This window comes from Chiloscyllium plagiosum, chromosome 39 (assembly GCF_004010195.1).
Source record: "Chiloscyllium plagiosum isolate BGI_BamShark_2017 chromosome 39, ASM401019v2, whole genome shotgun sequence".
Taxonomy (NCBI): domain Eukaryota; kingdom Metazoa; phylum Chordata; class Chondrichthyes; order Orectolobiformes; family Hemiscylliidae; genus Chiloscyllium; species Chiloscyllium plagiosum.
Genome location: NC_057748.1, coordinates 26,177,709 through 26,192,708, shown reverse-complemented (window position 1 = coordinate 26,192,708; position 15,000 = coordinate 26,177,709). Strand labels below are relative to the sequence as shown.

General features: G+C 54.8%; 1 protein-coding gene across 1 annotated transcript; it reads right to left on the bottom strand.

Annotated features, from left to right (window-relative positions):
- Positions 1-220: 220 nt before the first annotated feature.
- LOC122542039 (lysine-specific demethylase 5C-like) lies at positions 221-12,381 on the bottom strand. Its single transcript, XM_043679328.1, has 7 exons — positions 12,151-12,381; positions 11,759-11,881; positions 10,655-10,825; positions 10,272-10,406; positions 1,682-1,805; positions 1,013-1,188; positions 221-421 (listed from the first exon to the last, which is right to left on the bottom strand). The coding sequence occupies exons 1-7, from the start codon at positions 12,379-12,381 to the stop codon at positions 221-223; spliced, it is 1,161 nt and encodes a 386-aa protein (XP_043535263.1).
- Between the last annotated feature and the right edge of the window lie 2,619 nt (positions 12,382-15,000).

Below are 15,000 nucleotides of genomic sequence, written 5' to 3'. Positions count from 1 at the left end.
CTCTTATCACGAAAGGGGTCAAGGGGGATGGGGAGAGGGGGGGGAGTGGGATACTGAGATTGGACGGGATCAAATGGAGGTGCTGGCTAAAGGGGAAAAAAGACCAACTCCTTAACCTGGTATCTATGACGAACTTGGCTTTAATTATTATTGTGTCGGAGTTGTGTCAGTAATGACAGGCGATTCCGCGTAATTTTCATGGTAAACTACACGGGACATGTTACAATCCGACAAGAGGTCTGAGGAACACTGCATTCCTTACCTCAACCACACACTTGGGACATCTCCAATCTCCTTTCGGGATCTCTGGGAGAGGGGGGATAAGGCAGAACGTGTGGTAACTATCCTCACAGCCCTCGCACAACACCAGCTTCTCTTCGTCCACGTGTCGAGAACAGATGATACAGATGTAGGCCTCGGTCTGCAAACCACAACAGACAACAGGCTCAGGACAGACAGGCACAACGGACTGACCCCCACAGGGACACAGAAGGGACTGACCCCCACAGGGACACAGAACGGGCTGACCCCCACAGGGACACAGAACGGGCTGACCCCCACAGGGACACAGAACCGGCTGACCCCCACAGGGACACAGAACCGGCTGACCCCACAACAGACCACACACTCTCCACTCCGACCTCCAGCATCCTCCCTGTCACCTGGACAGGCTGAGACAGACAGGAAGGAACCCAGCTGGGGTGGGGGGAACACTACCCCTCCCCCCCACAGCACTGACCCCCCCTCCCTCAGCGCTGACCCTCCCACAGCGCCCGCTCCCACAGCGCTGACCCTCCCACAGTGCCCGCTCCCTCAGCGCTGACCCTCCCACTGCGCCCACTCCCCCCTCAGCGCTGACCCTCCGACAGTGCCCCCTCCCTCAGCACTGACCCTCCCACAGCGCCCACTCCCACAGCTCTGACCCTCCGACAGTGCCCCTCCCTCAGTGCTGACCCTCCCACAGGAATGGGTTACGGGTTCCTAAGTGGAAAAGCTGCCCGTTGTTCCTTACAAACTGAGGTGAGGTGGCTCCCTTGCGCAGCCTCATGGTGCGTTTGTTACAGCCGTCAGGAGCTGCCTTCTCCTCTTTGACCAATGGGCACGGCTCCAGAGTATATTCCAGCTTGGGTTCAGTGATGATCTCCTCCTTCACCACCAGCGTTGGGGGGCAGTCCAGGCAGTCTTTATCTGTCAACAGGAACAGGCTGAGAGTAAATCCACATGGCGAGACCCTCACCTCCTTCAGTTTGGGAGCAGGGGGCTGGCCTAGTTTCACAAACGGATATCCATTCTATCACGTATACTCTAAGGCCAGCATTGAACTGACCCTTACTACTTCTTCAACACAGCATCTCACTCCTGTCCTTCCAGGGGGCAGTTAAGGGTCAACGCCCACTGCTGGGGGCGCGCGAGCGGGACAGGGCGCGCGAGTGGGACAGGGCGCGCGAGAGAAGGAGACAGAGCGCGACACAGAGAGAGAGAAAGACAAAGCGCAAGAGCGAGACAGAGAGACTGACACAGAGGGACGTGGTCAGGAGGGGGGACAGAGGGGTACGTGGTCAGGAGGGGGGACAGAGAGGTACGTGGTCAGGAGGGGGGAACGGAGAGGTACGTGGTCAGGTGGGGGGACAGAGATCCAGCCACTGCCACCTTGGGAAATGGGTTGTGTGTAAACACCTACCTCTCTTCCTGTTGGCTCGGTCTTTCACCACCAACCCCAGTCCCACCATCTTGGGACCTGCCCCATAAATCTGCAGCTTCTTCAGTTCCGGATTCTTGGCGATGTCTGCCTCTGTTGGCTCCGTCTGGGGGGAATAACGGGGAAAGAGAAACACAGTGAGGATGATCAGCCCGAGCTGGAAGCTGATCAGAGGGCTGCTCTCCTCCTCCCTCTGTCCCCGCCTGTCTGGCTGGCCCTTGAACAGAGTGCAGCATTCCCCTCACTCCTCACACGCTCCCCATCACCCAGTGATAGCGCAGCGAGACATGGAAGGTCGCAGACTGAACTTTGTTCAGCGAGACAGCTAACACCACCAGAGACCGCAGCACGGGCTGGTCATACAGGCCCTCTCCAACTGTTCTGCTATCCCAGTACCATCAGGGCTGACTCTCGTTTACCCAACCCTGGAGAACCGGACTAGCCCCAGACTGAAACGATGGTATCTCTCACAACCATCTGTGATCGGGACTGCACAGATTCACAACCCTCGGAACCTGAAACACAATGGGGCCGAAGGGCCTCTTTCTGTGCTGTTATAAAACTCCATGTGCCCTGCCATCCCTCCCCATTCCCTGATCAGGGGTGTGGTACGATCCCTCAGACCCCCTTCGAAACCTCGCACATCTCAGCGAGGTGTCTCCCCACCCCCCTCGTTCTGCTGAACTCTGGAGAAAAAGCAGGCAGATTTAACCCCCTCTTCAGCAAAGGGCCCAGGGAACCTTTCCCGTGCAGTGCCTGACAGAAACACATCATTCCCAAAACGTGGACTCCGGAACTGCCCCACAGGGAGTACAACGCCTGGTTCCTGGGGTGAGGGGACTGTCCTGTCCTGTCTGCACAGGCTAGCGAGTTAGGCCGCAGCGAGTGTTCCATGTCCATTATGGGAATTGTACTGGAGAAGGTCCAGAGGAGATTGTTGCCGGAGATGGAGCAACTCAGCTGTGATGAGAAAGCGGAAAAGCTGGGGGTGTTTACCTCCGAGCAGGGAAGCTCAGTGGGAGGGGGAGTGATCTGATTGAGGTGTACAACATTCTGAGAGGCACAGGCAGAGTAGAGTAGGTAAGAAACATCATTCCCTCCTTAATCAAGGGCTCAATGACCAGAGAGGACACAGTCCGAAGGTCAGGAGCAGGAACGTCTGAGAGAATTTGAGGCAAACTTCTTTTCCCACCCAGAGGATGGTGTGTGTGCGTCTGTCTGTCTGTCTGTGCTTGTGTCCAAACCCAACAGCTTCCCAGGCAGGAGGACCCAGAATACCGTGAGCTGGGGGGGATCAAATTGAGACAGTGGGCTTGAGCTACAACAGCAGGTGCCCACCTTGCCCCTCTACCCCACACCTTAAAGGCAGTGTGCCAGGCACTTCCTCCCCATGAGCCCAGTCTAGTGTGAGGGAGTGTATGTGTGAGTGCATGTCTGTGCATGTGTGCGCACTCCCGCATATACATATCTGTACGCATAAGCTTGCCTGTGAAGAAGTGCATGCATATCTGCCCATCTCAGTATGCATGCGCATATCCGTCACTGTACGTGTGCGCGCCCCTGGCCATATCCGTCACTGTACGTGCGTGCGCCCCCGGCCATATCCGTCACTGTACGCGCGTGCGCCCCCGGCCATATCCGTCACTGTACGCGCGTGCGCCCCTGGCCATATCCGTCACTGTACGCGCGTGCGCCCCTGGCCATATCCGTCAGGGTACAGGTGCGCACGTGCCTGTGCATATCCATCTGAGTACAGGTGTGCACGCACCTGCGCATATCCGTCTGTGTACATGCGCGTGTGCCTGTGCATATCCGTCTGTGTACATGCGCTCGCACATGCCTCTGTGTATCCATCTGCGTACATGCACGCATGCCTGCGCCTGTCTGTGTACATGCGCACGCACGCCTGCATGTATGTGTACATGCGCACGTGCGCGTATCTATCTGTGTACATGCGCACATGCACAGGCCTACGCGTATCTGTGTACATGCCCCCGCCTGCGCATATCTGTGTAGGTGCGCATGTGCGCATACCTGTACATGTCTGTCTGTGTACTTGCATGTATACGTGTGCATGCGTGCATGCCTGTGCACATCTATGTACGCGCGCACGTGCATATCTGTCTGTGTACGTACGCACGCGCATGCCTGTGCATACGTCTGTATACATGCGCGCGCCTGTGCATATATATCTCTGTACAGATATGCGCAGAGGGTGCCTCTGCATACCTGCCTGTGTACAGATGTGCGTGTTCCTGTGCATATCCATCTCTGTACAGATGTGCGCAGAGCACACCTGTGCATATGTCTGTGCACTTTTGCATGCCTCTGCATACCTGCCTGTGTACAGATGGGAGTGCGTGCCTGTGCATATCTGTGCATGTGTGCAAGCATGCCTGTACAAGCGTGCGCACTTACATATCTGTGTACATGTGTGCGCGCCTGTGCATATATGTGCACGCCTGCATGACTGTGTACGTTTGTGCGCACAACTGTGTAGGTATGCGCGTTTCAATACATCTGTGTGCATGCCTACCTGTGTTAGTCTATGCGTGCAAGCCGGCGCACGTGCGTGCACACTTGTTTGCGCATATCTGCCTGCGTAAGCACGCGCGCACGTGTTCACACCTGTGTGCGTAAGCACGCGCGCACGTGTTCACACCTGTGTGCGTAAGCACGCGCGCACGTGTTCACACATATCTGTCTGCGTAAGCACGCGCGCACGTGATCACACATATCTGTCTGCGTAAGCACGCGCGCACGTGTTTACACATATCTGTCTGCGTAAGCACGCGACGTGTTTACACATATCTGTCTGCGTAAGCACGCGCGCACGTGTTTACACATATCTGTCCGCGTAAGCACGCGCGCACGTGTTTACACATATCTGTCTGTAAGCACACGCGCACGTGTTAACACATATCTGTCTGTAAGCACACGCGCACGTGTTTACACATATCTGTCTGTAAGCACACGCGCACGTGTTTACACATATCTGTCTGCGTAAGCACACGCGCACGTGTTTACACATATCTGTCTGTAAGCACACGCGCACATGTTTACACATATCTGTCTGCGTAAGCACGCGCGCACGTGTTTACACATATCTGTCCGTGTAAGCACGCGCGCACGTGTTTACACATATCTGTCCGTGTAAGCACACGCGCACGTGTTTGCACATATCTGTCCATGTAAGCACACGCGCACGTGTTTACACATATCTGTCCGTGTAAGCACACGCGCACGTGTTTACACATATCTGTCCGTAAGCACACGCGCACGTGTTTACACATATCTGTCCGTGTAAGCACACGCGCACGTGTTTACACATATCTGTCTGTAAGCACGCGCGCACGTGTTTACACATATCTGTCTGGAAGCACGCGCGCACGTGTTTACACATATCTGTCTGTAAGCACGCGCGCACGTGTTTACACATATCTGTCCGTGTAAGCACACGCGCACGTGTTTACACATATCTGTCTGTAAGCACACGCGCACGTGTTTACACATACCTGTCTGTAAGCACACGCGCACGTGTTTACACATATCTGTCTGTAAGCACACGCGCACGTGTTTACACATATCTGTCTAAGCACACGCGCACGTGTTTACACATATCTGTCTGTAAGCACACGCGCACGTGTTTACACATATCTGTCCGTGTAAGCACACGCGCACGTGTTTACACATATCTGTCCATGTAAGCACACGCGCACGTGTTTACACATATCTGTCCGTGTAAGCACACGCGCACGTGTTTACACATATCTGTCTGTAAGCACGCGCGCACGTGTTTACACATATCTGTCTGTAAGCACGCGCTTGCACATATCTGTCTGCGTAAGCACACGCGCACGTGTTTACACATATCTGTCTGCATAAGCACACGTGCACGTGTTTACACATATCTGTCTGTAAGCACACGCACACGTGTTTACACATATCTGTCCGTGTAAGCACACGCGCACGTGTTTACACATCTGTCTGTGTAAGCACGCGCGCACGTGTTTACACATCTGTCTGTGTAAGCACGCGCGCACGTGTTTACACATATCTGTAAGCACACGCGCACGTGTTTATGTTTACACACATCTGTCCGTGTAAGCACACGCGCACGTGTTTACACACATCTGTCCGTGTAAGCACACGCGCACGTGTTTACACACATCTGTCCGTGTAAGCACACGCGCACGTGTTTACACACATCTGTCCGTGTAAGCACACGCGCACGTGTTTACACACATCTGTCCGTGTAAGCACACGCGCACGTGTTTACACATATCTGTCCGTGTAAGCACACGCGCACGTGTTTACACATATCTGTCCGTGTAAGCACACGCGCACGTGTTTACACATATCTGTCCGTGTAAGCACACGCGCACGTGTTTACACATATCTGTCCGTGTAAGCACACGCGCACGTGTTTACACATATCTGTCCGTGTAAGCACACGCGCACGTGTTTACACATATCTGTCCGTGTAAGCACACGCGCACGTGTTTACACATATCTGTCCGTGTAAGCACACGCGCACGTGTTTACACATATCTGTCCGTGTAAGCACACGCGCACGTGTTTACACATATCTGTCCGTGTAAGCACACGCGCACGTGTTTACACATATCTGTCCGTGTAAGCACACGCGCACGTGTTTACACATATCTGTCCGTGTAAGCACACGCGCACGTGTTTACACATATCTGTCCGTGTAAGCACACGCGCACGTGTTTACACATATCTGTCCGTGTAAGCACACGCGCACGTGTTTACACATATCTGTCCGTGTAAGCACACGCGCACGTGTTTACACATATCTGTCCGTGTAAGCACACGCGCACGTGTTTACACATATCTGTCCGTGTAAGCACACGCGCACGTGTTTACACATATCTGTCCGTGTAAGCACACGCGCACGTGTTTACACATATCTGTCCGTGTAAGCACACGCGCACGTGTTTACACATATCTGTCCGTGTAAGCACACGCGCACGTGTTTACACATATCTGTCCGTGTAAGCACACGCGCACGTGTTTACACATATCTGTCCGTGTAAGCACACGCGCACGTGTTTACACATATCTGTCCGTGTAAGCACACGCGCACGTGTTTACACATATCTGTCCGTGTAAGCACACGCGCACGTGTTTACACATATCTGTCCGTGTAAGCACACGCGCACGTGTTTACACATATCTGTCCGTGTAAGCACACGCGCACGTGTTTACACATATCTGTCCGTGTAAGCACACGCGCACGTGTTTACACATATCTGTCCGTGTAAGCACACGCGCACGTGTTTACACATATCTGTCCGTGTAAGCACACGCGCACGTGTTTACACATATCTGTCCGTGTAAGCACACGCGCACGTGTTTACACATATCTGTCCGTGTAAGCACACGCGCACGTGTTTACACATATCTGTCCGTGTAAGCACACGCGCACGTGTTTACACATATCTGTCCGTGTAAGCACACGCGCACGTGTTTACACATATCTGTCCGTGTAAGCACACGCGCACGTGTTTACACATATCTGTCCGTGTAAGCACACGCGCACGTGTTTACACATATCTGTCCGTGTAAGCACACGCGCACGTGTTTACACATATCTGTCCGTGTAAGCACACGCGCACGTGTTTACACATATCTGTCCGTGTAAGCACACGCGCACGTGTTTACACATATCTGTCCGTGTAAGCACACGCGCACGTGTTTACACATATCTGTCCGTGTAAGCACACGCGCACGTGTTTACACATATCTGTCCGTGTAAGCACACGCGCACGTGTTTACACATATCTGTCCGTGTAAGCACACGCGCACGTGTTTACACATATCTGTCCGTGTAAGCACACGCGCACGTGTTTACACATATCTGTCCGTGTAAGCACACGCGCACGTGTTTACACATATCTGTCCGTGTAAGCACACGCGCACGTGTTTACACATATCTGTCCGTGTAAGCACACGCGCACGTGTTTACACATATCTGTCCGTGTAAGCACACGCGCACGTGTTTACACATATCTGTCCGTGTAAGCACACGCGCACGTGTTTACACATATCTGTCCGTGTAAGCACACGCGCACGTGTTTACACATATCTGTCCGTGTAAGCACACGCGCACGTGTTTACACATATCTGTCCGTGTAAGCACACGCGCACGTGTTTACACATATCTGTCCGTGTAAGCACACGCGCACGTGTTTACACATATCTGTCCGTGTAAGCACACGCGCACGTGTTTACACATATCTGTCCGTGTAAGCACACGCGCACGTGTTTACACATATCTGTCCGTGTAAGCACACGCGCACGTGTTTACACATATCTGTCCGTGTAAGCACACGCGCACGTGTTTACACATATCTGTCCGTGTAAGCACACGCGCACGTGTTTACACATATCTGTCCGTGTAAGCACACGCGCACGTGTTTACACATATCTGTCCGTGTAAGCACACGCGCACGTGTTTACACATATCTGTCCGTGTAAGCACACGCGCACGTGTTTACACATATCTGTCCGTGTAAGCACACGCGCACGTGTTTACACATATCTGTCCGTGTAAGCACACGCGCACGTGTTTACACATATCTGTCCGTGTAAGCACACGCGCACGTGTTTACACATATCTGTCCGTGTAAGCACACGCGCACGTGTTTACACATATCTGTCCGTGTAAGCACACGCGCACGTGTTTACACATATCTGTCCGTGTAAGCACACGCGCACGTGTTTACACATATCTGTCCGTGTAAGCACACGCGCACGTGTTTACACATATCTGTCCGTGTAAGCACACGCGCACGTGTTTACACATATCTGTCCGTGTAAGCACACGCGCACGTGTTTACACATATCTGTCCGTGTAAGCACACGCGCACGTGTTTACACATGTGCAGGTTAGGGTGGGATTGGCCATGCTAAATTGTCCCATAGTGCCCAGGGATGTGCAGGTTAAGTGAGTTAACCGTGGGGAATGCAGGGATAGGGTAGGGGGGTGGGTCTGGGGATGCTCTCCGGATGGTTAGTGTGGATTCAATGTGCCGAACGGGCTGCCTCCACACTGTCGAGAGACGGTGATAGGAACAGCCCTGACAAGACCAACAGTGGAGAAAGCGACAGAAACCAGACTGCGTCTGTGGAGGGTGAAACAGGGTTAATGTGTTAACTTGGTAATGATGGCTTTTCTAAAGTGAAAGGTGCTGGAGAACTGGTTTTATTCAAACAATGTATTTGGCAGGTACATGAGGAAATAGGGGCCAGCTGGTGGTGAGGCCCAGCACAAACCTCTGGCGGTGAGGGAGGAAGCGAGATTGTAAACCAAGGTGGGAAAGCCACCTCGCTCTCACACAAACACTGCTGTTACCGGCCTACTAGAACATTCCAACATGCCCAGGGAACTAAACCCTGGTCCCACCTTCTCACCTCGACATTTCAATAGAGAATTCCACAACTGCAGAAACTGACACCACTATACCTATTCCTCGGAGCGTACACTCCCCCCACAGCCTGGTCTTGTTAATGTCTTCTTTCACTGTGCCCTGGAGTGGAGAGGATCTCTTCCCTTCCCAATCACACCTTAATTTACATCCATTTCAAACAATCACAGGGCCCTCAAAGGCATGTTCCACCATTCAGTGGGCCCCTGGCTGGTCTGTAACCGAAACCCACCTCCCCTGCCTTGGGCCCATATCCTCCAATGGAGCTGCTGCGCAAACATTTCTCTCTCTCTGATCCAGCATCCACAACTGTTTCTGGAACAGAGTGCCGAGCCTTGACTGAATTATCTCCAGAGAGGCCAGTATCCCAACGGCCTTTAGTTACACTGACGTTAATCCAGCGTGCTCAGGGCAAACACTCCTGTTTCTGGCAGCCAGGGTTCCTGCATTCAACCAGGCTAACAGCTGGAACCTGGGAACTCCACCTGGCTGACCTAGTTATAATCACCCCATCTCGCACCCCCCCCCCCCCCCCCGCCCCCGAAAGAACCTTCTGACAATAGGTCACTGCATTCAAACCGCTCTCTGTTTCTTCTCCCACAGACACTGCCAAGTTTCTCCAGCAACTAACTCACTGCTCGTTTCAGATTTACGGCACCTACAGGATTTCGACTTCAGAAGCACCAACAGGAACAGGTCAGTGGCTGGGAATCCTGCAGCGAGTGACTCCCCTCCTGACTCTCCCCCCCCCATCGGGTCAGAGGCTGGGAATCCTGCAGTGAGTAACTCCCCTCCTGACTCTCCCCCCATCGGGTCAGAGGCTGGGAATCCTGCAGCGAGTAACTCCCCTCCTGTCCCACCATCGACAAGGCACAAGTCAGGAGGGTGAGGGAATACTCCCCACTTGCCCTGGACGGGGGCAGCTCCAACAACACTTGAGTAGCTCAACACAGTCCAGGGACAGAGCAACCCCACCCCCTCCACATTCGATCGACACACTGACCCCACCTTCACTCCCTCTCCCTCCCTCCTCCCGACCTCCTGCTGTGGTGTGATTTGGAGCACTGTCCCACTGACGAGACCGTTAGGCCATCGTCCCCCTGCTGTCCACAGTATCTCACCTCAGCCTGCAATCGCTTGGCTCTCCGTCCGTAACTGTTCATCTTGGAGGGCTGCACTGACTGGCGCAGAGGGATACTGTGAGGCTTGTACTCACGGTCTTTCTCCTCACTGTCGATCTGTGGCCCAGGCTGACACTGTCCATGGACAGACAGGGAGAAAGTAAAGTTACACAGACAACACCCCAGTACAGTTAGACACGAACCCCAGAGACCCGGTCATTCACCTCCCGGCAGCGCCCGCTCCCTCAGCGCCGACCCTCCCGGCAGCGCCCGCTCCCTCAGCGCCGACCCTCCGGCAGCGCCCGCTCCCTCAGCGCCGACCCTCCGGCAGCGCTGAGGGAGCGGGCACTGACTGCACCCAGTCCCAGGGCTGTATCACTTACCGCTAGGCTCGCTCCGGACTGGAAGGTGTCGAAAGGGTAGATGACCCTCTCGTAGTGAGAGCGCAGCAGGGATCCGATCCCCTTCCCAGGCGGATAGCCCAGCCGCTGGGCCACCCTCGACCACCGCCGGTCCCTACAGATGGCTTCATAGCCTCCCTCCTCGATGACGATCTGGGAGAAGGTAGCAGCGACACAGAGCACAGTGAGCAATGGGAGAATGCCCGACATGGAATTCACCCCTTTCCCAAGGATGGCTTTTACTGATTTCCAGGACTCGGGGCACGGAAAATCCAAATCAGCAACTACTCAATCTCAAGACAGCGCCTATCCCTGGGAGGGTTTGATGGGGGGTCAGTGTAGAGGGAGCTTTACTCTGTATCTAACCCCGTGCTGTCCCTGTCCTGGGAGGGTTTGATGGGGGGGGACAGTGTAGAGGGAGCTTTACTCTGTATCTAACCCCGCGCTGTCTCTGTCCGGGGAGTGTTTGATGGGGGGGGACAGTGCAGAGGGAGCTTTACTCTGTATCTAACCCCGTGCTGTCCCTGTCCCTGGGAGTGTTTGATAGGAGACAGTGTAGTGGGAGCTTTACTCTGTATCTAACCCCGTGCTGTCTCTGTCCCTGGGAGTGTTTGATAGGAGACAGTGTAGAGGGAGCTTTACTCTGTATCTAACCCCGTGCTGTCTCTGTCCGGGGAGTGTTTGATGGGGGGGACAGTGTAGAGGGAGCTTTACTCTGTATCTAACCCCACGCTGTCTCTATCCGGGGAGTGTTTGATGGGGAAAACAGTGTAGAGGGAGCTTTACTCTGTATCTAACCCCGCGCTGTCTCTGTCCGGAGAGTGTTTGATGGGGGACAGTGTAGAGGGAGCGTTACTCTGTATCTAACCCCGTGCTGTCTCTGTCCGGGGAGTGTTTGATGGGGAAAACAGTGTAGAGGGAGCGTTACTCTGTATCTAACCCCGTGCTGTCTCTGTCCGGGGAGTGTTTGATGGGGGACAGTGTAGAGGGAGCGTTACTGTGAGTCCAACAGCATCCCCCACCCCCTCAGTGTGGGAGAGGTGTGAAGATTACAAAGCCCATCTGCATTGCTCTGACCTCCATTACCTTGTTCAGACTGTACAAGTCTAAAATACGCCGCTCCACATTGGGAATTTTTAATGTGGACCCCTGGAGTTCCCAGAACTTGGCGATCTGATCCAGGAAGTTTAACTTCACTCGGGTCTGGGCCTGTTCAGAAACAAACCAGGGAGAGGCTCAGAGAGAATTAACACCGAACAGCGGAACTGGCAGTGAGTGGCTCCTGAGATGGGCAACGGAGTCTGTGCCCCAGCCCCAGGCACTGGAGGGTCAGCCCCCAACTACCTTCATTCACAACTGTTCACGAGGGTAAGACTGAACACATCTCAGCCCCCACCCCAACCCCGTCCGCATCCTCCCCCAGACCACCCCACCCACTCCCGCCCCCCAACCCCGTCCCTCAGCCCCCAATCTCTCACCTCCAGCTCGTTGAGGCGCTGGATCCGCGGAGTGAACTTGAAGTTATCAACCTCGACAGCGAAGGGGGGCTGCCAGTCCTGGGGGCGGGGGAAACAGGACGTTAGAATCCAAGCCGAGCACCTTCCCCAACGAGGGACACCTCCAGGCCCAATGCTAGCAGTTTGTAAACACTCCCTCACTGACACCAACCTGCCTGACTCCTCCCAAACACAGTCACAGCCACAGCCCATTCAAATCCCCGCCTTCCACCTGCGATCACCAACCCCTTCCCCTTCATGAAGCCCTCTCAGGACATGGGCCGCAGCGGCTGGGTGACCTGCCCCCAGCTGCCTCCTTGAACTGTCTGACTGAGGCCTGTTGGGGACAATTTAAGATCCAACCTGCAACCAGATGTAGGGTAGGTAAGGACAGCAAACCAGACGGGTTTTCACACATCAATCGATGGTGGATATCACAGTCACTGGCTCGTGAGGCAACATTTTATTGAACTGAGTTTAATTCCAGCTGCGGCTCAGTGTTCCCAGAATGTAGGAGACCTGGGCGGGGGGGGGGGACCTGATCAAGGCCTATAAAACCACAAGGGGCAGGGACAAGTTGGATAGCCGACAGTGTTTCCCCAGGGTAGGAGTTTCTAAACCTAGAGGGGACAGGTTTACAGTGAGAGTAAGAGAAATATGAAAGGGTCGCACACTGTGGAGGGAGGGGGGGTGAATCTCTGGAACGGGCTGTTAGAGGTGGTGGGGAGTACAATATTTGTCACTGTAAGAAACATTTGGACAGGTACGTGGATGGGAAGGGTGTAGGGGTATACGGTGCAAACACAGGACATATGGGACGTGATTCACTGCGATAACAGGGCGGCATGGCCCAGTTGGGCCAAAGGGCCTGTTTCCATGCTGTAAGCCACTCAGTTAGCCCGGGGAGCTGTGACCCAGAACCAGAATCCGGGGGGTGAATGACAGCGGAGACTGGGAGGAACGTCTTCTCTCAGAAGGGGTTGGGGGAAATCTGTGCCCACAGAGAGAAAGGGGATCAGACACGATCTTACTGGCTGGCAGGGCAGGCTGGTGAAATATTAATAACCTGAGGAATATAATGTCAGCGATAGCAATCCTCGATCGCTGCAAAAACCTCAAAAGGGTTCAGTATTGCCCTTTAGAGAAAGGAAATCTGCTGTCCTGACAGGCTGGGCCTATCGCTCGGCAGGCAGGCAGGCCCCACATCAACATGGCTGCTGCCTCACAGGCCGTTAAGACAGAGCTCAGCAAGACACTGTCAGCTCATGGTGCAACTAGGGATTGGACCACACAGCCGCGTCTAAACTGTCACCCTCAAAGCCCGAGGATTAACTGATTTTTTTAAAAACAAAAAGCACTTTGGGGAAAATCAGGGCAGGGAAAGGTGACACAGGCAGGGACACACACCCACCCACAGGCAGGGGGACCGACACACACACACACACACACACACACACACACACACACACAGGCAGGGGGACCGACACACACACACACACAGGCAGGGGGACCGACACACACACACACACACACACAGGCAGGGGGACCGACACACACACACACACACACACAGGCAGGGGGACCGACACACACACACACACACACACAGGCAGGGGGACCGACACACACACACACACACACACAGGCAGGGGGACCGACACACACACACACACACACACAGGCAGGGGGACCGACACACACACACACACACACACAGGCAGGGGGACCGACACACACACACACACACACACAGGCAGGGGGACCGACACACACACACACACACACACAGGCAGGGGGACCGACACACACACACACACACACACAGGCAGGGGGACCGACACACACACACACACACACACAGGCAGGGGGACCGACACACACACACACACACACACAGGCAGGGGGACCGACACACACACACACACACACACAGGCAGGGGGACCGACACACACACACACACACACACAGGCAGGGGGACCGACACACACACACACACACACACAGGCAGGGGGACCGACACACACACACACACACACACAGGCAGGGGGACCGACACACAGACACACACACACAGGCAGGGACACACACACAGGCAGGGGGACAGACACACACACACACACGCAGGGGGACAGACACACACACAGGCAGGGGGACAGACACACACACACACACGCAGGGGGACAGACACACACACAGGCAGGGGGACAGACACACACACACACACGCAGGGGGACAGACACACACACAGGCAGGGGGACAGACACACACACACACACGCAGGGGGACAGACACACACACAGGCAGGGGGACAGACACACACACACACACGCAGGGGGACAGACACACACACAGGCAGGGGGACAGACACACACACACACACGCAGGGGGACAGACACACACACAGGCAGGGGGACAGACACACACACACACACGCAGGGGGACAGACACACACACAGGCAGGGGGACAGACACACACACACACACGCAGGGGGACAGACACACACACAGGCAGGGGGACAGACACACACACACACACGCAGGGGGACAGACACACACACAGGCAGGGGGACAGACACACACACACACACGCAGGGGGACAGACACACACACAGGCAGGGGGACAGACACACACACACACACGCAGGGGGACAGACACACACACAGGCAGGGGGACAGACACACACACACACACGCAGGGGGACACACACACACACAGGCAGGGGGACAGACACACACACACACACAGGCAGGGGGACAGACACACACAGGCAGGCAGGGGTCAGACACACACACACACACACACACACACACACAGGCAGGGGGACAGACAC